General features: G+C 30.7%; 1 protein-coding gene across 2 annotated transcripts in view; it reads left to right on the top strand.

Moving 5' to 3' along the window:
* LOC110998715 (zwei Ig domain protein zig-8) overlaps nucleotides 1-26,054 on the top strand; it is a 69,616-nt gene extending 43,562 nt beyond the window's left edge. Inside the window, exons 2-8 of one of the 2 annotated variants that reach the window (XM_045630888.1) lie at nucleotides 12,352-12,454; nucleotides 15,678-15,862; nucleotides 16,095-16,211; nucleotides 17,669-17,762; nucleotides 18,365-18,492; nucleotides 24,414-24,582; nucleotides 25,421-26,054. In XM_045630888.1, coding sequence (XP_045486844.1) covers nucleotides 12,397-12,454; nucleotides 15,678-15,862; nucleotides 16,095-16,211; nucleotides 17,669-17,762; nucleotides 18,365-18,492; nucleotides 24,414-24,582; nucleotides 25,421-25,518 — 849 coding nt within the window. In that variant the 5' untranslated portion in view covers nucleotides 12,352-12,396 and the 3' untranslated portion in view covers nucleotides 25,519-26,054. Of the gene's footprint in view, nucleotides 1-12,351; nucleotides 12,455-15,677; nucleotides 15,863-16,094; nucleotides 16,212-17,668; nucleotides 17,763-18,364; nucleotides 18,493-24,413; nucleotides 24,583-25,417 lie in introns of both variants that reach the window. The other variant, XM_045630887.1, reaches the window with a different exon arrangement.
* Nucleotides 26,055-26,857: the final 803 nt, after the last annotated feature.

Raw genomic sequence — 26,857 nt, forward strand, 5'->3', positions numbered from 1 at the left:
CATAAAAGATTTTGTAGAATTATGAATACATGGTAGTACAGTGTTTGATTTTGGTTGTGGTTCAGCGAAACATAATATACAAATGGGAATAATTTTTAAATAAAATAATTTCAAATAAAACAACAAATATAGATTTATAGCAACAATGTGACTTAACTATTGCTGAATTATAGGACAGAATCGAATCAAAGGTGAAAATGAAAATCAAATCATTCTGGCCGTAGTTGCTAGGATGATACATAGACAGTTGTCAATGCCTTTTAAAATTGTGACATTAATGTATTTTTTTATATAACCTGTATTCTCATGTAACTAGTGATAGACATTATACATAAGTGTTTTGTGGTTTGGCTGCTAATACCAGACTCTAGACACGTTTCACACAATTATTATAGTTATAAAAACTCATAACCAAGACGACAAAAGTAAATAAGAACAAAAACTATGAAAAACTTCTTGAATTAACAAAGTTCGCTAAATCATTTCTCCAAGTTGTGACAGGTAATATGATTATGATGTATGAAGCGAAAACCAAAGTTCATGGCTATGTCTAGAGTAACAGTACAGCGCTAATCTATCTATTTATATATATCTAAATAAACTGCTGTTCGGTCTCTCTATTCACGAAAACTCGATAATGGCTGGACCAATGTCATTAATTATCACTTTGAATTATTAAATAAATTAAAATAAATAAATTAAATATTTGTGGAAGTTCTGAAGATTAGTTTCCAATTTGTGTTTCATAGCTGTAGTAAGAGGTCGGATGTATTTTGCTATATGTACGTGATACGAAGAACGTGAACGAATATAAAAAAACATTTTCTTGTCGTTAGTGAAAAGTGAAAAAAATAGAAAAATAAATAAAAACTCCAACTAAAATTAATTTAAAATAACAAATCCCATGCAAAATAAATATATTAAATTAGTATTCATGAATAGATCATTTAATTGACTACTATGGCCTCCGAGCAAAATTTGGAAGAAACTTCAATACACGAGAACATTAATTATTAATAATAAAGTTAATAGTTCTCTACAAATTTAAACCAGCTTTTTTGTTGAAAATTGTACTTAAAAATAATTTAAGTAGTTTATCCTTAATTACGTGTATTTCAAACAAAAAGGGTATTTCATTAAATTTGTAAATTAAATACTCTAACATTTAAATCATTAGTGGAGTCTGAATCTATGTTGAACATGACCTTGAATATTAATTAACCTTACGAAACATTGCGGCTGAATTCTGAAATGTTTAAACTTTTTGATACCCGACATCATCAAATATAATTACACGAACAGTTTAGTCAGTGACTAAAACTTTTGTTGAGTTATTTATTATTCTATAGATTTATTTAAATAGTTATGGCACAGAGCTTTCAAGCACTAGTGGTTGGGAGAATGTTCGACCTGAGATCGTGACTTAACTTCGATAACTGGCTAATAGATTTAATACGTGCGTAATTAACGCTTACTAACAAAAATCGGTTATCTGTTAAGAAGGTTTAGTTGAACGAGACAACGTCATAAGAAAATACTTTAGATTTAATGGTTGCATTTTTCAAAATAAATTTTAAAATTATTTGTTTTATAGAAATTTGGTATGCAGATAGAGAAGGAGGTAAATGGAAATCACAATTGAATTGATCTATAATAGTTATATTTTTAGTTCCCCGCTCTCAATTGCACTTCAAGCCTTAAATGGAACGCCTCAGAGCAGGGTAACGCCGCATACGTCAAGAGCGAAGTAACGCAGCATGCTTCATATTTTTTCGTGCGTGTGACATTTTCACGTCAAAAGTTGTTGTTTAAATTATTATTTAAATCGAAATAAAAAGATGCGACTGACCGCCATGATTAAAATATAATAAGATATAAAACGAAACATCAAAATGACAGTGCGTTCCAATTCATTGTTGGTTGGTAAACAGAAGATCAAGTCCAATAGGCGTTGGGATGTGACATGAGGTTTAAGTCACGCGACCATTTTCATATAAATTGCGTCTGTCTGTTAAAAAATTGCGTCTTAATGGCTTAAGACGTTGGCATGTGGGATCCCTCTACATCTTCTACCGAATTTACCATGGAGAGTGTTAGAAAAGTTGTTCGGACAAATACCTGCAGCTGAGTTTCACCATTGGACGTCGAGGCAGAATACAAAATACCATCCGTATCACCTTGACGTCCGTCGTTCTACAACTGTGCGTTTCTTCTGTGCGGGCAAAATCTGCCGCGCACCACCACTTTGTGGAACCAGTAGCCCTTTGAAGTATTTCCGAACCAATTCAAAGGGTCAAAATTAGGGTCCTTCAAAAAAAGAGCGTATCAATTCTTAAAAGGTGGGCAGCGCGCTTGAGGGCCTGGCAGTACGAGTGTCCATGGGCGGTGGTATCCTTTCACATCAGATGAGCCTCCTACCCGTCTGCCTCCTGTATTAGAATAAAGAAAATAGAATTTTTCTTTTTTATATTTTAATTTTTGTATTGTACTATTGTATTATTCTTACTAAATACTTCTTTACAAAACATCATGACATCGTCTAGACATGACTCTCATTACAAGTTCAGTCAAGTTGAAAATGTATTTGCATAATGAAGCTATTTAATGTAATTGATACCTTACACTCTTGTAAGGATACGTTACCTATATACAATACCTACATACATCGTGTTGTGTATATAGGTACGTATCCTTACAAGAGTGTAATACATAATGCACGGATCCTTTTTTTTATGTTATGTAGCCTTTGCCAGTAAGTGAAGATGCAGCTTTCTAATGCTAAAAGAATTTTACAAATTGGTGCAGTAGTTATGTGAAAACATTACATACATACAAAACACAAGTTTCCTCTTTTTAACATTAGTCTACAAAAATATGTGGAACAGTGAGGTCGCTTCGTGAAGCCTTCTGTACTGGGAGGAGCTAGGCTAGCTAAATTAGCCCGGACTTAACGCACAACTGACCTATTATGAGCCTAAGTGCGGAAAATGAGTCAACCAGCCATGCTATACCATACTGCATTTTTCACAGTCAGTCAGATGTCAGGTGTCAATATAAATCTAAGAGATTTTCTCATATGTTAACATGTTTCCATTTGGCCCGACCCAGGTCGGCCTTAAATTCAGAAATATGCCTCCAGACCTTATCCCGCACTCTATTAAGGTCTGATTTATTATATAACCTAAAAGGGTATATTAGGGCTACCACACTATGGGATTATCCGCAAATCTGTCAGGATTTTAAGGTTCTTAAGTGAACTTGAAATATATTTGACAAATTCCAGTAAGAAATTTAAATACTAAAATTATAGTATTAGTATTTTCTTAGATAAACTTGCAAGTGTCTCTTTCTGTCAAATGATGTTGAGCCTGCCTTCAATAGAGACAACATCTGTCTGATTCAATTTTTTTTTGGAATAATGCGTAATTTAATAATACACTCTTCCAAAACGGCTTGACTCATTTTATTAAAAAATGTATTCGGTAGGTCTGAAAATAGGTTATACTTTAGACTTTGTATCTAAGTGATAAGAATGGCCCTCCCAAAAGTTTCCTTTATTTTTTGGAATTCTATTTATGATTTGGCATTAAAAAATCCTTTTTTATCCGTACATACTACCACAAGGACGGCAATAATCTTTATAATCTATATAAATAGCAAAGAGCCCGGAGGTTTGGGAACTCACACATATGAAAATGTCTGTGAATTGCCAGTCGTTTAGGCTTTTCTTCTAAAAATACCCTGTGTTCTTAGCGAGAATTATTCGTTTCATTCAAATTTCCAATTAGTCGTCGATGACACCCCTAAACATACTCTTATAGTGATATGGTTATATTAATATGAAGATTTCTGTATGAAATAGTATTTGATCGTGTAAGAGACTAGGCTTTCAATACAGTATCGATTTTGCATTAAGTTTCCTTTTTATAAAAAACGTGACTTCCTCCCAGGGCCTTTGTGATATTCTTAGACCGAATAAGGCATATTGGATGTATCGTTTTCTTTATAAAATTACCTGCTTCAGCTACTCATATAATACGACTTTTATTTGGCGTAAATTGATATTTTAAGACTTATTATGACGAAATTATGTGCGTCTCAAAATAGCGTTATTCCATATTTAAACAATTAATTCATGCTAATTAATTAGAGGTAATTTTCCTGTCATAATTTGGAAATCGGGATTTAGTTATTGATAAATTAAACATAGTTGACTCAAGACGCATACGGTTTAAAACACTTATATTTGTAACCTTAGTAAGGTACGTCTTACAGGCAGTAGGATGATTCTATTAAAACCATCAGTTGATCTGATCTTTTATTTTACTTAAAATTTTGATTACGAATATAGCCATTTAATGATGCAAATACAATTATAACTTACGATGAAACTAGAAGAAGCAATATTTACTTGTTAGCTATAATTGGCTATTTCGTATTGTGTTTACAACTTTAAAGATCTAGGTCACTGCAATATCTTTTGCTGAACAAAATTGTTCCTGTGATGGGGGATTTGTTTGAACCGATATTTTGTTATCAAACTCATCTCGATAAACACACGGTTTTCCGGGAAATTTTCCTCATAAAACAAGTACTTAACAAGTTTTGGTTTACGCAAGAAATTCATGAATGGGGGGAACTTTTTTTTGACCACAAAATTAGGTCAATCACATACAAATTGACGTACATACAAAAATGTAATAAGCAGTGGCGTCCCTTTAACATATGGACACGAAAAGCGAAGTTAATTAGATACAATAAACAGTGTTAACACAAACAACCATAAAATTAAAAAAAACGGTTTTCTGTAAATACGGTTTACTGCCGATAGTCGAAAGTCATAAGAAAATACTGATGGAAAGGTTGCATTCTTCAAAAGAAAATTTCAATTTTATTTGTTTGATGGATATTTTTTATGGATATAAAGAAGGACGAATTATAAGTTGTCATGCTAAAGATACGATTTAAAAGTAAATACTGTTAATTTTAAGCACACTAAAAAATATAAAAATAATTTTTGAATATGTTTAATATTAGTTCTATAATCCAAAGGATCACAAACAATGTTAAGAAAGAAAACATTATGCGTCTGATTGGATCATATGTAATATTTAATTTGGCCATAAAGCCGATAAAATCAGAATAGGGATCTCATTACCGATTGGAGCAGCATCATAACATTGTGACCTCAATAATGTAGGTATAAATTCCCCTACAATGTTCGCGAAATTAATAGCGCGTGACTATGAATGAAAATATTTTGTTATTCGCCAAAATTGCCTTTGGTATTTAATTAGATTTACCACAAAGCCTAGCAAATATTAATAACATAAAGCCTTCTTAAGGTCTAATGTCAAATAAAATTTTTCGCTTACTAGACAGACACTAATTCGCCCTTTGTTTTTAATTTTTAATCTATTTATATGAATCTCAATTTCCCTGTCAGTACGCGAGAACAGATGGAATTTTTTCGCAAATAATTTTTTTGTTGTTGTGCTTATTGCGTTTCTATGTAATAAAAAACAAAAGAAATGGCGGAAAACATTTACGAAGTTCAGAGAAAATAATTATTAATTATTAACTGACAGATGTCAGTTAGTCAGAAATAATTATAGATTCATGGGCAACGAAACCCCATTAAGACCTGTACCACAAAGTATAGGAAATTACTTATTCAGTGTAAATTATGTCTGGGATATTTCCTTTTGATTCTAGCTTCAGCGTAATATCTTTAACCTAAATGGCTAGACTAGCTACGTCCATTGGGAAGCAGATTGTGTCAATTCCGATTCGAACCCAAGTTATGTCACTAATTGTCACTTGGGACATCGAGACTGGCGACCCGAATCTTGGTATACGATTTCTATAATCACTGTTTCTTGTTACTTAAACAATGTAATATGAAACTATACATAATATATTTTATATTATTAATATGATTGTGTAATTGAATATTCCTTCGCACATTCGCGCCCGCATGTAACGGTCAAGTCAAACTTATGGACAAGATTATAAGTATAAGATACGCGTATAATTAATTATAATTTATTGTTGACAGATACAGAAATGTGAGTCCACTAAATTTGTGCCAGTGATTCATTTAATTTTAAGACATAGACATAACATTTATTACTAACAAAGCTCAGACATAGAAACAAAGAAACACAAAGGAACAAAGTATGTTTTTAGTATGCGTGTGTGCTGTGGTTTTAATTGGCTCAGCATCATGTTGAGGAGCAGAGTTTTCCACATAATTTTGATTGTTGGCGAGAGATAAGTTCGTTGGTGACTGCTGTAGAAATGATCAAATAAACAATCAGGTTGATAACTCAATTTTGTTATGAGTTGGGACGGTCAGCGGCCATTATCAAAACCTCGTTCTTGTCATGTCTTGTATGTACTAAAAGAATACTTCATAATATGTTTATGTACATATAATTATATTGAATACTTCTCGTAACAAAATTAATACAAAACATGTTTTAATTGTTTTATTTTTTTGATAGCTGTTTAAGAGTGGAAATGAAAGTTGATAATCCAGATTCATAGACAATTTCCGTCGTCTTTCGAAGTTGAACGAAAACATAAAAAAATTACAAATAAAATACACGCAGAAGTATACTTCATCGACGGGTGATTCACCCACAGAAACTGCGTGAAAACACGTTTAAACCCAAAGCTTCTTAATAAAACATTAACAATAAAAACCTTTACGGGACAAAAAGTTTTCCATGGAGCATTTTGAATTTTAGATGACATCGTTATGGGACCCTAAAACGAATACAAAGTAATAACATTATATTCAAATATTTACGAAACATACCCTTGTTTCAAACAATACTTGAGAAAGTGAGAATAAGTTATAACGACTCAAGGATTTTGTTAACAAGCTTCCACGTTCAGTTTCGAGCAACGATATAAGTCAAATATATTGACTATTGTTAATAATAAAATTAGCGCGTTCTAATAGTCTGTGGTTTGTTTATTTGTCTGTAGTTACTTCCTTTTGATGACTTTTGTTAATCTGCTTGTTCCTAGGGTAATCTCTGTTATATTAAAACAATAAATCTTTTTCAACAAGAAATCACTAACATCAGGTGAGCCTCCTGTCCATTTGCCCCATGTTCTATAAAAAAAAGTATCATGAAAATCGGAACAATAGTTTTGCGTTAAAAGAGAAATACGTATTTGTTACAAGTTAATCAGTACATTTATCTCTTTCTATCAATTTGTGTTAACTTTGAGGTGAAAAAAGGACGGAAGTATTTGAAATGTACAGATGAACATGAAATGTATGAATGTGTATTTATAAAGTTGGCATTTAAGCATAGCGAAGAGTGAGTCAATATAACAGGAAAACTTCGATCTTAATTTCAAATTGGATTAAATTATATGAATAATTTTCTTAGGAGTTTACAACTAACTTCGAATCTCAATCTGGATGCTAGGTGCACGGCTCGGATTCAATTAGGAAACCGATTGGATTTGACAACTCACTAGTTGCCTGTGCTTTCGAAGGCTTTGTTCATTAAAGTAATTTAGTTCGCAAAGATTTAGCATTAATTAAAATGCAACACATGTATAGTGTACGTCCTTTCAAAACTAAGGAATGTAAAAAGGGAACTTTGGTTGAATTTCGTTTGTAGTTTGACAAAAGATTCTATTTATATATTTTTTAAAGAGGTTTATTGTAAATAGGAAGTTTTTTTATTATAATTTAAATTTATATATTATATCTTAATATATATATTTCTTGTGTGCGTGTGTATGTGACTGAACTCCTCCTAAACGACTGGACCGATTTAGACGAAATTTTTTGTGTGTGTTCAAGGGGATCTGGGAATGGTTTAGATTCACAATTTTGTCCGCTGGACAATGTTTTTTTAATTAATTTTCAATTTATTAGTTGTTGTTGATTTTGGAATGTTTTACATTGGATCCGACAGACGGCGCTACCATCGCAGTGTCAAATTTTAAATAATATTCGAATTTTAATTTTAGTCTGTCCCGAAATTTAAAAAAAGTTTTGTTATCATTGTGTTATATCGTGTGTAACCATGTGCTGGATCGTTAGATATTGTCATAACATTTGAATAATAATTTTCATCAAAATGGCTTATTAAAAATTGAAATTTTGAATTTAAAGACGTGTAGACAGGACAACGTCTGTCGGATCCGCTAGTATAATATAAATATTTTAGGATTATAATTAATGTGCATGTTATTCCCACGAGAATGTAATTGCGTGCTCCTATTCAACATGCCTCCTACTGATAGAGGATCTTTGACAATCTTAGACAAATCTTTGTTTTTAATTTATTTTATTATTATTTATTACTTTAAATGTCATATGGAACATTGCATAATGGTTGCACCTCCTTTCAAACGTTGTGTTAAACAAAAAAACATTTGCGATTAAAAGAGTGGCGGAGAGTTACTACACCTTTGACTTCAGAACTGGCGCTTTTATTGACGTTCAAAAAAAAACAAAAATCAAAATTCATTTATTTAATTTATATGCCTCTTATGAATGTCAAAAACTTTTACAAAATTCGCGAAAGAGCAAAACTACGCCATCCGTTCGCAAAACTACCAGGATGCCTTGTTCTGAGAAGAACGTGCAAGAAACTCAGCAAGTTTTAACCTCCCTCTACATAACAATAATTCAAAGGAAAATGTCATAAACCACAACGTCATTTAAGTTACATAAGTAAAAAATAAAATAAAAATTTCTGTTCAGTTAAACAATTTCAGAAATGTACATTATGTTACCTATATGAATAAATAATTTTTGGCTTTTGACTATTCAAATAACAGTTCGGTTAGGTCAGTTAACACTTATATATTTATAGCTATAATACATTAAGTTTTCTTTTCAGAAAACTGGTATTAAAACTATACGGATAATATATAGTCGAGAATGATAAAGTCTAGACCGTCTCGATCAAAGACGTATATACGTACACAGTAATCCCTAAGCTCACATTTTCTCATAATACGGGAAGGAAGTTTCTTTAATTTCTTTTTGAATTATTTTTAATTACGCCTTCAGGGATTTATTTATTAAAGTGTTGCTGGGGGTGTGAAGGGTTGAAAGTGCTCTTATATTTTATTACTGCACTTTGCTTTTGACATGAATATGTTTTTTTGAAATTGACATAAAATTATGTCGTCAGCGTCTTCTTGAAAGGATGAAAGACTAAGATTTGTTTAGAAAAGTTTAAAATTTATGACATTTCACACATCACAATTTTAATTTAGAAAAACTAATTTGTTGTGTGTTAAGCAAATACATTTGAATAGAGATAAATTCAAACGGTTTTATCTTTTTTCTTCTTCACCCATAGTTCACTTCACCATTTGGTCTCTCCAACCTTAGAAGGACGTATCTCAGTTTTTCCTGATAAAAGAGTTTTGAACTACCACTTACCAAACTTATATTGATTGAATGATATTTACCTACTGAAAACAGCATTCTAATAAAATATTTACAACATACCATTACATTTCAAAGGGAATACATCAAATTATGACGCCATTCATTTTTTTTTTATATATTTTGCGAATACAACTAATTGAATGCAAATTATTATGCAATTAATATAACGTAAATATATATTAATTGCATAAGATGTTCAAAGTAATAAGTAATAAATAAACTGTAAAAATCTCTTAAGCTGATCAAAGAAGTATCTCTACAATACTTTTTCTTTTCCCAGCATTTCCACTATGAGTTGGAAACAAGCCAGTGGAGCAGGATATTTATTATACTTTATAGTTATTGAAACGTATAGCACTAAATATAACTTTGAAAAATTATGAAAATACCGCAAATATTTCTGCGTTGTATGTTTGGATTATAATTATATATTACTCATAAGTTAGGTTATAGTTAACGTATAGCAGTTTTACGACCTAATAAACGATTTAGTTATGCAAGTGTTTATAAAAACCGAATTTATTAAAAACAAAACGATATACGAAGTAGCCAGATACATTTTTGTTTATGTCTAAAAATATCTCTCACGAGATTAAAATCCATTAATTGTACCCATTTATTACATGTTATTCTTATCAACCTATATCATTATTTTGATAACGGAGGAAATTTGTTCAGACCCCAAGCACAATTAACAATAACACGGCATTGACGTAAAACTAAGTCGGCACTTGACATTCGATTTCCCTCCCATACAATAATACCTCTTGTTCCCGATATTCTATTTAGAACGTCTGAAGCCAACTTGAATAACGCAAATGGCTTTTTTAATAAACTGCTCAGCTATGGATTGTTAACTCTCAGTGATGTCGTGTGTTCGAATTCCGTACCAAAGGATTTTCTATATACAATTTCTAGGAAACCAAAAAAACATGCACATTTCTTAGGCGTTGAAGGCTGATCGCTAATTAATTACCAATTGTTGCAGTGACGATGGTTTTAAAATATAGTTTGAAGACAGAAAAAGAAGTGTAAAATTACGATTTAAGCCATTAAGTCTAGTCTTAAAGTATATAGAACAAAACAAACACTGACCTATGCTTTAATAATTCACAATACAAATAATCTTCCAAACAGTTCTTTTCAAGACATACATGTAGTTCGATATTAATTTATTTACATTATGATCTCACTATTAATATAATTATTAAGAGAACACTTGGCCTGGTGGCTCAAGGCCTCATACTGGCTGGGCGTTCTAATCACAGCTTGCTGGTTGAATGCTTATATCGCTAATATTTTAACAAACATTACATAATAATGAAACGCGAAAATATCCACGACACAAACAACTTATTCGGTAGCTTAGTAATTAAAGTATTAGTAATTAGTAGTAATTAAAGTATTAGTAGTAGTAGTAGTAATTAAAATATTTTTTTTTAAGTCTTAGTGTAAATTCTTTAACAATTTTTTGTTTGCGTTAGCTTATTTGGTACTACGATTTATGATTCTGGGTTCAACCCTTAGTAATGCAATGTAGAATGACTCCTACATACAAAATTTAATCTGTCTAATAAATTTTCATCGATGTTGTATGTTAAAGAAGAAACCTTTAGAAGATGCTTATATCTTAAGCAAACATGTAACATACATGGGCTAATGAGAAGGCAATTCGCCTTTGGCGTGTAATTGGCGGAGCCTTTTGTACAACGCTACTAATTTATTTTCAGACAGCCTTTGTTGCTTATGCATGATAATGAGACTTTTATCAAGAAGATAAGATTTGGTGGCTATAATATAAGACTTCTAAAGTAAGAACACTGTTGTGTAAGAAATTACTAATTAGTACATGTCCATGTTTCGGACCACGCGAGATGTGGTAAAGCAGAAAAGGCTCTAGAATTGTGGTGTTACAGGAGAATTTTTGGGGTTCGTTGACCGAGTTTCGTGTTGATGCTTCAAGAACTCGGTATTAAGCAGCGTCTGCTTTCAACAATAAGAAATAAAATGTTAGCAATGTATTTCGCAAAACATTATTTAATACTTTTTTTTTAATTTTGTGCAACAGGGAAAAGGTACCATAGTCACGGGGATTTTTGTACTTTGTCAATAAAATTTCAAATTGTTGTACGGTAATTATATTTTTCACACTAACATTTAATTCCTGAGTCATTAAACCAAATAGTTGAGGTAAGTTTTTTTAAGCGGTATATTATTAAGTAAAAATATTAAGGTAGAATAAAATGTATTAATATCTACATTTACATTAGCTGATTAGCGTAATAAGTACAAAAAACCATTGTAACTAATATTATTATAGATAATATAAAGTAATGGCATTATTTACTGTAAGCCTAATCCTAATCCTATCCTAATCCTAATTGAATTACTTAGCAAGTTAGACTTGTACAAAAGCTCTCGTTATCAAAAAATACCCCTTTGATATAAGATAAATTTAGTATAACGTTGTTTCTTTAAGATAACTTATATGAAACTTTATCCATACATTTCACATGACAAAGGACGCTAAGTTTCCAGTCATTGTCACAGTATCTCGTTTGAACAGAGCTTGTACCGAAAACAAGGCAAATTGAAATTCTTCTGTTGAAAAGTTTTATAATATTCAGGATTATGTCTTATCTAGCTTGCAGGCTAGCACCGAATTATTTGTGTTTTGGTTTTCAATAATTGTTGGAAATTTTGAGTATTTTTTATCGTGTTTTTTTTAATTGTTGGACATTTTGAGTATTTTTTTGTATTTTTTTTTGTTAGAAATTAATGGATGCATTTTATGTTAAGAATCGCTACTTACTAAGAGGTAATCTTAATAATTACACACGATAATGTCACGGTTTCCCTTGAGTCTTTTTACCATAGAATATTTCATCTAATATTAATCATTTTGTTTACAGTTCCAAGGAGTCGGTAGCTCATAGGATGTGTAACGGACACTAGCCATGAGTATGGCTCTTCTGTTTGGAGCTTTGGGGGCCTTAGCCTTCATTACTAGAACCGGTAAGTGATATTTAAATTTAAAATTTAAATTATTTTTTAAATTTTTATTTCCTAGGTTTCACTATAAGATTGAGAATTCATCAGATTGTATTTCATCAGATTTGTATCAGATAATCAATCAAATACAAAATTTTGCGAAATACTTGCTTTTAATTTCATTCGAATAACACCGTCAAATAATAAACTTTATTTATTAATTAATCATTTATTTAAAATATTAATAGAAAATAAATAAATAAACATGATGTTTTCACTGTTAGTGATTGACGAGGCCAACTTTAAAACTATGTTCCTAAAAACAGCAATATACAGTTAGATTTCGTTACATTCATACTTAAAATAAATGAAAAGGTTCAATTTATATCCAGACAATATTCTTTTAAATTGTTTGCTTCATATATTAAACAGGCTGGCGTAATTTTGAATCTGAATTAAAGACGAGAAAAGAATTTGGGAAGTCGTTGAGAATAATGGAGTGCCTTGATTAAAGTGGTCAGGGCGTAATCCTACTGATTTGGGGATTGGGACGCTCTACTTTATTTCAGTTTTACTTAAATTGAAGTATTTTTAAAGTATTTGTTTTTATTTTACAACGTACCGGTTGCTATCACCTGTCTTAATCGGGAGTTAAAATACTAAACTAAATTTTCGTATATTTATGAGGCAATACTCAAATAGGTTGTAACACGTGTCCGATGGCGGATTTTGTATGGATTTGTTCTAATATGTGTTAAATGATATACTTTGTTTAAAGCTGGGTAAACAACTGCCTTTAATTGTTTAAAGTATGCAATTAGATCTAAGATACCGTTGTGGGGTTGCGATTTTATTGGATTAACAAAAAACTAACTTGACTTATTAAAGAGTTATCATAATCATTAATTTAAATTGCAAATTATAAGTATGGTGAAAAGGCAGCGGATGCAATTAACAAAAAAACTAACTTGACTTATTAAAGAGTTATCATAATCATAAAATTAAATTGCAATTTATAAGTGTTGTAAAAACTTAAGGGCTCATTATGGCTTCAAGTGTGCGATGATTGCTTACATTTTGTTTACGCTTCAACTTATTTTCTTTTGGAAATAGCTAAAAGGTTAATCAACATCACTGGAGACTGAAGAGCTGGCAGGTACTGACAAAAAATTAGTTTAGCTATTCAAAGGGGGAACGCAGCCCGTATCTTTGGAACCTTGCCTAGAGCGACTTTTTTTAATAATATATTTTAGCTATTATGTTATATTTAAGGTTTTCCCTTTAAAGTTCAAAGAATAATATTTTTACGCTGCTTAGTTAAAGTAATAATAAACTTCGTTGTTTACTAAAATATATGTAACGTAAGTAATGTAAGTTTATATAATTTACGACTAGATTATTTTTATTAAAAATAGCTGTGTGGCAAGTAACATTAGCTTAGATTCAGCATGTTCTTCAAAGATGGCAAGTCAAAAGTACTATAAAGAAATCCATCATAAAATTAAATTTATATGGCGTATATCATACACGAATTTATACAACCTCCAAGTATTTTGATTAACATCAAAGTGCCTTTTAAAATCGGTATGAAATTTTAGATTACAAGTCAATTATGAAAATTATTTACATTGTTGATCCAATTAATATTCTGTTAACACAACTTTATGATTTAACCGAATATTAATAATTATTATTTAAACAGTATTTACGTTAGAGGTGATGTTATTTAAATTACTCTATCATCATCATAACTGCAATAACATTAATTAAAGCTTTTACAACAAAATCAAGGGTTCCCCAATTTACGAATTCTAATTAAAACCTTAAAATATACTATAGCGATTAATGATTCACAACTGAAATCAAGATATTATTTAAAGAACTCTTTTAAATATCCGTAATTTAATTATGGAAATTGTTTCGATTTAATTTTTATTAAAATATCGGGCACTTTACAAAATAGGCGTAATAATTTAATATTAATAACAAGAATCTTTAACAATGATCATAAAGGACGTTTGTATTTTATAATTGAAATTATTAATAACAAAAGAAATTAATAAATTGGCAGCGTGACAAAAATCAAAATATTTTGTAAAATATTAAAATCACACAATGCATATTTTTACCAATATCAACATTCAATAATTTAATAACATTTCTGATATAATAACATTTGGAAATATCACTATGATAATTTTTGATGAAAATAAATCACAATTCAGTTTACAAAAGCGAAAAATTGATTTTAACATCGTAACTGTGATAGTGATAACTGGATTTAAAATAAAATGGGTGACAGGCATGACTTCTCACGTCATTGAATTGTGTAGTTTTTTATCGTTTTAGTTAACACGATTTCAAAACTTTAATATACATACGATATTTTAGTTTTTTCGTTTCCTAGCTGATGTTTCTTTCTCACATGGCATTGATTTTTGACAGTCAGACATACTCTTATTTCGTGGTATTTATTTTTTATGATAATTTTTTGACCATAAAGTTTTATACGTTCACATAACGGCATTAATATATATTTTAGCTATGTCAACAGCTTGTTCAGAATTGCTAGCCAAACAAAACCGGCGTGTCATAGACTATAAAATCTAAATGTCAGATACTGAAGCCTAATCATAGAATAAAGAAATATTATTAATCAAAACAATTACAGAAATATAGGGACAAGGTGCCAAACGCTTTTGCGTTTAACCGCAATCGAAATCGAGGTTTTAATAAGGAGTATGCTAGTAAACCCTTGTTAAAATGCCGAAGTTTGTAGGCGATAGGCATCCCTTCTGTTTAAGATAAGTCAATCGGTTAAGAACTTTGGGATGTCTACAACGAAAGGGCGTTCCTCCACGGTGTTCATTGTCGCAGTTTAATTAATAACATACCCTTATTTATATTACATAATTACCTTTAGGTGTAAATACCTTATATTTAAAATATACTTGTATGTATTATATTGCGAATAAATATCTGAGAGGTGTGTGGGTAAAAATGAATATTCAAATCAAGTTTTTAGTTAAAACTAAATCCCATTTCATCATATTATATATATATATATATATATATATATATATATATGTATACTATACGAACTAGGTCCAAATGCGTGATTATGCTTGTATTATTTTTTTCTTACCTCTTGAATTACTGAAGATCAGCAGTAGATCGTAGTCCATGGCTTATTTGGCCTTTGTGATATGGCCATATCAATGAAGTATTTATCCAACTTTATTTACAGGATGCACAGACAATACAAATGGTCTGGGTCAAGATGGTGTACCAGAGATAGAGTATAGCGACATTGACCTTGGGCTGACGCAGAGAGGCCCTTACTTTGACGTCCCCTACTCGAAGAACGTCACTGCCCTCGTGGGAAAGACTGCACAACTCAATTGTAGGGTTCATAACCTTGGAAATAGAACAGTAAGGATTTTTGATTCATTTTAAAAAATCATTATATAGTATAAAAAAATATTTACAAGTAAAAAAGTAACGACGTCAATACTTATTATTTATTACGATCATTGGGATGAAAAAGGGTGTTTATTTAAAAGTATTAAGATACCTATTCATTTTAAAAGATAAACTGATCATATAAATGAAATCTAAATTATTGAAGTGACTTTGGTTGGAAGTGAAATTTATTTATCTATAGGTATCATGGATCAGACATCGGGACATTCATCTACTGACTTCTGGGAGGATGACGTACACCTCAGACCAGAGATTCATCAGTGTTCATAACCCACATACAGAGGACTGGATCCTTAAGGTAATTTACAGTAACATAAACATTGGAAAATAAGGTTTTCCGTTCGATTTATCCTTTATAAACTTCTTCCTCAGAATTTAACTAATAAATTTAAAAAATATTGGAATTAGACATAGATAATCAATCAATCAATCAAAATATCTTTATTCATATAGGTAAACAAGTACACTTATGAACGTCAAAAAATTTAAATTATTTTATCATCTATTGATCACCTACCTATATATTAAGAAGGAAAAATACCGACGAAGATGCAAAGTCTGAAGCCATGACCTAAAGGTTATAGCGCCGAAACACGTAATTTCCAATTTCAAGTTACAATGAATTACACCAATAACTTAATTATTTTATAAGCCCGCGATGGAGCTCATAATCCTATGATGCTAAGTCAAATTATTTCCAAGCCGAGCTTTAAGAACAATATTTATGTAGTATATAACCAAATCCGATACTTTGTATATAATTTTGAAATAAATAATAATTTCTTATTATTTTATAGAATAGGGGGCGAACGGGTGGCTCATCTGACGTTCAGTGATACCGCCGCCCATGGACACTGTCATTGCCAGAGGGCTCGCTATTCTAACTTTATCATATAAAGTCACTTTTAGATTTTTAAAATACTAAACAAATTTTGATTTGATACATACAGATAGATGAGTTTAAGAGACATATATATATATATGTAGCTTTCGACGACGGAGTTGTTCGTCATATAAAATTACGATAACACTTTGTTCAAGGTTATGGGGTTTGTTAATTGTTAATTGATTAGCTTATAATGAAAAATACTAGTAGAAATAAAAACAATAAACTTTAATCACCTTGATTAAAATATTTTTTCTCACTAAACAAAGAATTTTAGTTTTTTACATAACAAGAAACTAAAATTACACGAGAATGTAAGTGCATGCTCCTATTTTACCATGCCTCCTGCTGATAGAGGACAAGTCTTTGTTTTTAATTTATTTTATTATCATGAATTACTCATGCATGCATACATGACTACAGATGTCATGTGGAATGGTCCTTACAAACGTTACGTAAAACAAAAAAAACTTGGTGATTAAAAAGAGTGGCGGAAAGTTTATTGCCCTTGTTTTGGTAACAGTCAGTGAATATAAAATTAGAAGCATTTAATATATTTATATTTTAACGTTAATAATAATTAGCGTACATTGTGTTACTATATGAATATTGAATAAGTTTTAATTTGAATTTCAATTAAGTAATGTTGCCTGGTTTACTGAATGGTTATACTTCGTGCGTGCTAAGGCGTGCCTAAGTGATAAATAAATACAATATAACGTAAGTTTTAACAAGTTGGCTCTTTACAGCGCTTAACGATGTCAAGAGTTTTTAACGCTCAAATGCTTCACCCTAACAAACGTTGATACATTGAGTTTATGGCGCGGGTCCAAAGTTTACCTGGTGATTACCATAAACAAATGTTACAGATAAGGTTTCCGCAACGAAGAGACTCTGGTATCTACGAGTGCCAGGTCGGAACCACGCCACCTATCGGACATCGGATGTACCTATCTGTTGTTGGTTAGTATTATTCTACCCTTCGTTTGATAAAAGCTATCCAAGTAGAATTAAAAAAAAAGTTAAATATTTATAAATAGCCCACGTTTGGCCAAATTCTAACTCAAAATAATATATAACTAAATATTATAAAATTATTTTAAAAATTGATATAAAACCTTCTGCTATCCAAGTAATTTTTTCAATAATATTTTTAAATCAGAGTATAATGCCCCCATACGCTTTACATCAAGACTTTTGTACGATATTTATTTATTTGTAACCAAAAAAAAAAATATTATTATATAATTATATAATGGTTATTGTTATTAAAAGGTTCAAATATTTACGAAACTTAGAAAGGAAATCATTAAAATTTGATTTAATACATTTAACTAAGTATGTCTAATTTTACTAGATTACTCATAATTATTATCCGTTTTCAACTTATTACTTATACTTTATTGAATATAAACAACATTTGGTTTTTCTATCGCGTTTGATTATGCACGGCCTTTAAAAAACGCCAATAAAGTTAAATGTTAAATGTACGAAAATATAAACACACAAACGGTATATCTTCATATACTTCTACACCCATTTTCACATTATTAACAATTTAACAGAACCGCTAACAACAATACTGAATGGACCAGAGCTGTTTATCAACACTGAGAGCACCATTAACCTCACATGCGTTGTACAACACTCGCCGGAACCACCTCCAGCTATTCGGTGGACACACAATGACGAGGTAATGTACATAACATTCTTTGTTAAGTAAGAATTTTTTTTTATTTTGGTCTTTTTATACACTGCGATCGTCACATACTGGGGGACATTAAGTAAGAGTGATATAAGAAATAGTATAGTAAGTTCTTTGTTAAGATTAAGCTAAAGTTTTCTATAATCATTCAAAAGTCATTGGAGCAAAATTGCAAGTGTTGTGGCAGTAGAAGAGTCCCTTGTCGAAGGCCAACTGTAAAATAATATTAACATGCAGTTTATGAACATATAGAAAATGTAAATATTATACCTAGTTTGTATAACGTTTATTCACTTTTCCTATAAAACAGTATCATCGAATTCCTTAACGTCATTCCAGATTCCCCAATCAGTTATCGTCTATGAACACTAACATTGTTATCTATGGAATGCAGCTGGTTTTTATTAGCGCTTTGTAATAAATCATTCAATTCCAAATTTCTTCTTAAGTGACATTTATCATTCTATATTTGAAAACCGAATTGAGCAACACCCTCAAGCAGTCGAACAAGCAGAAAATTATGCAATCAGAGCTCTGGAACCTTCGTTTCGCCCACTTTTATTTACCCCCTTTGAACCAGTGCCAAACATCGGTCTGCCAGAAAATAAAATTGATGCCTCAACCATTGTTCAACCGATGGCCTAGTTCTAAAGTCGCCGTGATATTGATGCGTCTAAACATGTCTGATAAAGGACAACCGTTTGAAACTGTCTTTGACACCTGTCCATTCATATTTAGGAGGAGTTTTGTTGACATTTGCATTGTTAAGGTATAAGATAGAATAAATTATAATTGTCTTTTGGCCATTTCGGTTACATTGGTTCTTTAAATACGCTATTGACGCTAAAACATTATTGTGTGTGCGTAGATAATAACTATTAATAACATATTTCGGTAGGATGAATATAGGAGGTGACCGGTATATATATTTATATATATATTAATAAATAAATAAGCAGCATTCTGTAATTTTCAATAGTGATAGCAACGTTTTTCTATGCAATTTCTGAATACCTAGTCGCAGCCTCGGAATCGAATAGCGCTACACCTGCTACTACCTTTAGTATAGGTCTCAGATTTTTGTATGTTTCAATGGATTTTCTTTTCTAATAGTAGGTGATCAGCCTTCTATACCTGACACACGCCGTCGACTTTTCGGTTTGCTGGTTTTGTTCTCCTTCACCGTAGGCCGTAGGGTTAAATGGATAGGTAGAATGAAAAGTCAATTGGTGCATCTACGACTGCGGGGATGTGATTTGCACACAGGTGGGATGCGGTAACAGCATAGCCTTATCCGCTTGATATTCAGGAATGTTCCAACATTGCCATCAGAGATAACATCAAAATTGTCTTACTAAAATCAAAATGGTTTTGATTTTGCGGCTCGTCCCAGGATTCGAAGCATCTAAAATCTTCAAACCTCATAATCAGCGACCAATTAAATAAGTAATTCTTATCTCAACTTTCCTTGTAAAATAATTAAAGAAATGTAGCTGGCATGAATTTCATCAGCTTTCAGGGTTTTAAGTTATTTTCTGAAGATTAAAGCAACCGTCAAGTTTGCTGTTTGTTTATCCTTACTGTTTGTAACAAATACTTTTAATGCGTAAGTGTGCTGTTCAACGATTGTGGTTGCTAAATTTAAATGACTGCGATGGTAATTTTTTTTACTAAAACATAACAGGTATGCAAAAACCTTTTATAAATAAGAAGTTTTATCGTTATGTTATCTTTTAAAGGCAATTATAATTATTTTTGAAATTATACAAAAAATGGTATTCTCTCAACTTTGCACTCATACCCGTGCCATCTTTCACGAGTTTAAACAGTGTTTATAAACAAATTTCGCAAACTTAATAACTCTTTTACGAGACGTTACCAAAAACGTATTTTAATGAAAGAATATAATATATATTACCTTAAATACAAAACCTAATATTTAATATAGCAAAAGCTCAAAGGTAAAATTAATATAAGAAAACAAAAATAGAGCATTTTTCGTGTAAGTAAAAAGACATCACGCAATGCTCGTGTCAGTCTTCATCCATCATTTCATGTCATAACAAAATTGAGCAACGTTACTTCCGCTTGCAATAAACTCGCTTTATATATTTATATATTTAAATAATCAGTATCATATTAGGTTTGATAAATGTATGATAATTTGTAAAAGAAACTTGGCGATTAAAAAGAGTGGCGAAGTGTTTATTGCCAGTTCTTCTCTTCCGTTCTACGCCCAGAATCATTTAATGTTTATTTCTTTTTTTGACGTTCATAACATTATGTTACCTATATGAATGAATGATTTTAGATTTGATTTAATTATAGTATCGCTTTTTTTCAATAGCGACTTAATTACATATAAGGGTTATTTTAAAATAACATTTAAACCTAGATATTGTTTAATCTAAATAACCTGAATTGAAATGTACTTCCACGAATGCAGCTTATCATATTAGCTCATTAGCTCTAAAACGGGATATGTACATTTTCTCAGTATCACTTCAACACTTAGCGAAAGATATTTGCAAAAACGTGACAAAATATTGCCGCGCACTTCAAGCGAAGGATTAACCGAATATAAAATGGAATTGCACATAATTCCTTTCTACTTTGCATTCTTTTTCTTCACTTGTGTGCTAAGGCAAGCGAGAAAATCAATTTCTCAAATTTAGGTCCTATGTGTCTATATGGTTCACTATTGCTAAAAAGCAAACTTGTAGTTAGTAGAACCATACATTCCCCAGATAAAAGTACTATTATTTCACGAAAACCTTTTTAATATCCATATTAATTTTAAGTAGTATAACATTAGCTTGCCGCCATATAAACTGTTTCAAATAAAATTTCATATATCCATGAAATAGCTGTACTTATGAGTTTTATCCCAAATCGGGGGTCAGTTCGTAACCAACACCAACCTTTTTCACAAAGGTCAGTAAGATATTCAGTTGAACGACTACAGGAAATTGCTTAAACAATTTCCCGCTTCAAAGGATATTAAGAAGTTAAGAAAAATATGGATTTAATATTATTTTTACACAGGAAACATCTTTGCCCGGTGATGCGATTTTAACTACAAAAAATGTTTTGTTGAAAAAAATATTGTTGTTGTTTGTTTTTTTATTTAAATAATATTTATTATGTGTAATATTATGACAAAATATTATATATTATGAAAAAACGAAATCTGCTGAGTACGATTGAAATCCGAAGAGAGATGATGATTGGACACCTGATGCGACACGACAACTTCTTAGGACCATCTTGGAGGGGAAGATAGAAGGCAGGAGAGGACGAGGAAGACCAAGATTGGCTTACATAGATCAGATTTAGGAAAAAGCTGAGGTCGTGACGTACCAGGAGCTGAAGACACTGACCCAGAACCGCCTTGAGTTGCGATTAATAAAAGAGACCAGCTCTTAAATTTTATGATGATGATTTAATATTATGAAATTTTATGATGATGATGAAATATTATGAAATTTTATGATGATGATGAAATATTATGAAATTTTATGATGATGATGAAATATTATGAAATTTTATGATGATGATTTAATATTATGAAATTTTATGATGATGATGTAATATTATGAAATTCCAATATTTAAAAAAAAAGTCTAAATTTATTGACGGATTTATATCGTTACGATTTAGAAGAGACTAGAAATGTAAAAAGCCAGATTGTTTAGTTTTTTCTTGATATTCTTGTGTCTATAGCGTATTAGAATAGCGTCTTTATTGCTTTGTAATAAGGAATATTTTATAATACACAAAGTTTGTGTAAGCATTTGACGGACCCATAAAAAACGCAAATGATTAACAAACTATTCAGGAAAATTCCTCTTAATTTTAATTTAAGTAACAAGTTACAGAAATATATTTCTTCAAATAGACTCCAATAAAGCGGTATTTCTAAGAAAATTTTCTTTATAAAAATATAACATGCAGTATAAATTGAGTTTTATTTTAAAATGTAAATTTAGGAAGTGAGAAAAGTCGCCTTTAAAATTTCCATAACGTAGAAAAATAATTTAATTTTCATATACCCCAGAATTACATTGACGTCAGTGTAAAAATATAACGAAAAACATACTTTGCCTCGTACTCGAATATATTATTATAAGTCGTATCCAGTTTTCAAAGTATTTTTCTGTGAAAGCCTCAATAATAAGCCTCTTATTAAAAGTGTACTTTCTTCTTTACATTTTCGTTCATTTCAATGTTATTCTTAATGTTTATTGGGAAGTCGCGGTTCTAAAGAAACAATGGAGAGATTTTCATTGTTTCTTTAAGATGCCTTTTTAAATATGAAAATGTTTGTGGAGTGGGATTAAATATATAATTATTTTTTGATAAACGAAACACGCCTATGACCAATATAATTGAAATTTTATCGCACTCTTTCAACTATACTTATGTCACTTTCTGTCAAATTGCGTTTACACTAGGATGAGAAGAGACAGAAATAATGAATTCATACAAAATTACGCGTACCGTACCAAGAACTTTAGGGTGTAGAGCTATGAAGGGTGGCTTTGACTAAAATTTTTTAAGGAGTATGTAATACATATAGGTACTCCAAAATAACATACCGAGACTTGTAAAATACCTTTGAGTATGGATTACGTGGACCACTTATTTGTTGTGTCTACCTGCATTTTTGTTGCTGTATTTGTTTTGTGAATTTTTGTATAGGTACCTTCTGTGCGTTCTAGTAATAATTATTTAGTCTTGTAATGTTTTCTCAGTAAGCGATTTTTTTAATTCATATGAGAAATAAAGTTATTCTAACCGTATTTACGGAAGTAGGTATTGTGCAGCAAGTTTATCTAGTGACAGTCACTGTTAATACAGTTACAATCACCTAGGTAGGCGTATGAAGATAAAACTGATAATTCTCGTATCATTGTCTGCATTTCAATCATAATGTATGAAGCTTTATTATTGTTCATCGGTTATCTCCGTACGTTATAGTGACAATAGTTGCTAGTCCTATATATAACATTTTGATTACAAAAATATCTGCTGATACTAGAAAACAAAATTATATATACATTAATTACTATGTGATAAATTGAATATTAGATCTTTCACTACCACTTTGTCATAGCTTAACTTGAGCTCTCTTAATAGAAACTGTCAAAAATCTTACAAGCACATTTAATAAATAACACTTCTACACTTTAAAAAAATGAACTAAAAACAATAATATCAAAACTAATTTAGAGTCAATAGAGAGTTATTTTAAGTCTATAAAGACGGGGAGTTGTTAAGACAACTAAATATATCATCCATAGATTTTGCCTGCCTTATCACAGTAATAAACTTTAATTTGAATGTATTATAGCAGATTATCTTCAAATATAATATATGGGTACTAAATACATCTTAATATATATATTTCTTGTGTGCGTGTGTATGTGACTGAACTCCTCCTAAACGACTGGACCGATTTAGACGAAATTTTTTGTGTGTGTTCAAGGGGATCTGGGAATGGTTTAGATTCACAATTTTGTCCGCTGGACAATGTTTTTTTAATTAATTTTCAATTTATTAGTTGTTGTTGATTTTGGAATGTTTTACATTGGATCCGACAGACGGCGCTACCATCGCAGTGTCAAATTTTAAATAATATTCGAATTTTAATTTTAGTCTGTACCCGAAATTTTGTTATCATTGTGTTATACCGTGTGTGACCATGTGCTGGATCGTTAGATATTGTCATAACATTTGAATAATAATTTTCATCAAAATGGCTTATTAAAAATTGAAATTTTGAAATTAAAGACGTGTAGACAGGACAACGTCTATCGGATCCGCTAGTATTTCTATAAAGAAGTTTTACAGATGCATATAAATTTTTTATGTATTTTGTAATATATGTAATGTATTATCTTTTTCAGGAAATCAACTACGATTCACCCCGCGGTGGTGTCTCCGTAATAACGGAGAAGGGCGAAATGACAACTTCACACCTTTTGGTGCAGAAGGCTCGGGGTACGGATTCCGGAAGGTACACCTGTGCGCCAGCAAACGCCAACCCCAGATCAGTTCTCGTCCATGTTCTTAGTGGTAAGAATTTCATACGGTACTTCGGTAGAAATTTTTTTATCGTAATATCACTCGGTTAGTTTCCAGCAATCAACTAAGCTTGGATAAATTAAAACCATTTAACTTAGTTTTATCTATACTACCATTATATCAACGATAAATCAATTAGAAAAAATGTTTCTTTAAATGAAAAGAATAATATAATTTAAATCAAAAACAAAGTGCTTCTGCTTGGTGTCAAACGCTAATGATGTTTTGAAAATAGAATAAATATTACTTTACAAAAAGTGTGACAATTTGAAATATTATATCGTTGTTTTCTTATAAAGTAATCTCAAAATTCGTTTTTAATAACATTTGTAAGATACAAAGTAAAGTTTAGCCGATTCAATAACATAACTTTCTGGATTTCATCCAAATATGAACGAATTGATGTCGATTTCATTTCGACGATAAAAGCGAAACTTTACGATACCAAAATTTTTTATAGTTTCTGTTCGAAGTAAAATTCATGCGTTTAGTTACTCTCGTAAATTGAACAAACTTAGTGACTGTTTTATGTTTATATTGACAATGTTTTATGTATTTTAAAGCGAATTTAATACATAGATAGAACTTTAGTTTCAGGCACTAGTACTTGTTTAGTTTAATGGATAACTATGTCATAGTTACCGTAATATTTGAATTTAATTAATTAGAAAACTATTTATTTGCTAAATAACAAATAAAAAATTTCACCAGGTGTTCAACGCAGGATCTCTGTTAAAAGACTGACTTTCTAACATTTATATAGATATAAAAATTGTCAAAAAATCTATATATTCTAAGCAGAAGTTTAAGTATTCCTTTGTATCAGGAGAACACCCAGCCGCAATGCAACACGGAGGCCAGTTGCGTCTGCAGTATCCGCTTCCTGCAGCCCTTCTCAGCGTGATTGTTGCCCTCATGGGTTGCTAGTAGTAGACTTCTAGAATAAGGAATTAGTACTACTTAGAGTCGTCTATTATTATGCATAAAAACAAAACACGGCTACGAAATTAATGTCAATAAGTAAGGGCAGGGTAAGAATTTGACCATTCATCGAATCTATGGCAACCTTATTAAAGGCACATTATAATACGATAAACAATTCGTTTTGTTACCATGATAATATTATCATATGATAACAATGGTAGCCATGGTAATAAATACTAAACTAAAGTACTAAGGACAACTTTAGTCCGGGTTTTATAATAAGGTTGATCCGCCACTTCTAATAAACGACTCTAAGGCCTGTAGACTCCATAAATAGTAAGATTTGTAATTACAATCAATGTTTTAGTAAATGGAACAAATAACGTTGTGAATATTCGATCTGTAATTTACAGTTAAAAGTTTGTCGATTATTTCATATAATATCTAATTTTAATATACATTGTAAGTTTATCGTAGATATTTTGTTGAAACATACTGTAATATAATAAATAATTTAAAATATGTATTAAATTAATAATAAACGGCGCATATGTTTATTTAAAAAAATAGTTTCCCAACGGGCATTGCAATAAAATCTTATATCAAACCGAGAAATATAAATGATATAATTTTGGAAAACATAGCCCTGCTAATCAATATAAAATCATTAATTGTTAAGTCAGACAGCGAATAATCTGAAATAAGTTTCCATCTGGGTAAAAAAATCGTATGGGCGTTGACATAAGCTGATGGAAGAAGCTATTCACATACTTAATTTTTTAAGGCTTTGTGGCTAAGATAAATCGTCCTTTATAAGATAAAAACATAAAATACAATTCTTAGCTGCACTAATTTATCACCGTTAGTAAACAGCAATTATGTTTCTACAGTTAAAAATGCTTGAACGAATATATCTTACTTTACTGAAAAGAACCACTAACTAGCTTTTCTTAGTTTTCCTTGAAGATTTAGCACCAAGATCTTGAAAATGTTGCGTAATAAATCAATAGATAAAATCTCAAGATTTTAAAAGTTTTTGTTTATATATTTATTTGAATGTAGTGGAAGCTATTGCTTTGAACACACTACGAAAAATAATCATATATTAATTAATACCAAAAACATGATTAATTGTTAGGTGGCGAGCTGAGATGCATATATAATTTAAGGATGTATTGAGATAGAAGATCTTTTTTAAAGCGAAAGTTATGGGTTAGTTTGCTTATAGTACGGTTGAGAGAATCTGTTTATTGAATTTCAAGGAATTTAACTTAACAATTTTTGAGTATTTATTTTTAGCCGCACAAACACATAAGAAAAAAGGAGAAGAAACATATGCGAA

This window comes from Pieris rapae, chromosome 13 (assembly GCF_905147795.1).
Source record: "Pieris rapae chromosome 13, ilPieRapa1.1, whole genome shotgun sequence".
Classification (NCBI taxonomy): Eukaryota; Metazoa; Arthropoda; class Insecta; order Lepidoptera; family Pieridae; genus Pieris; species Pieris rapae.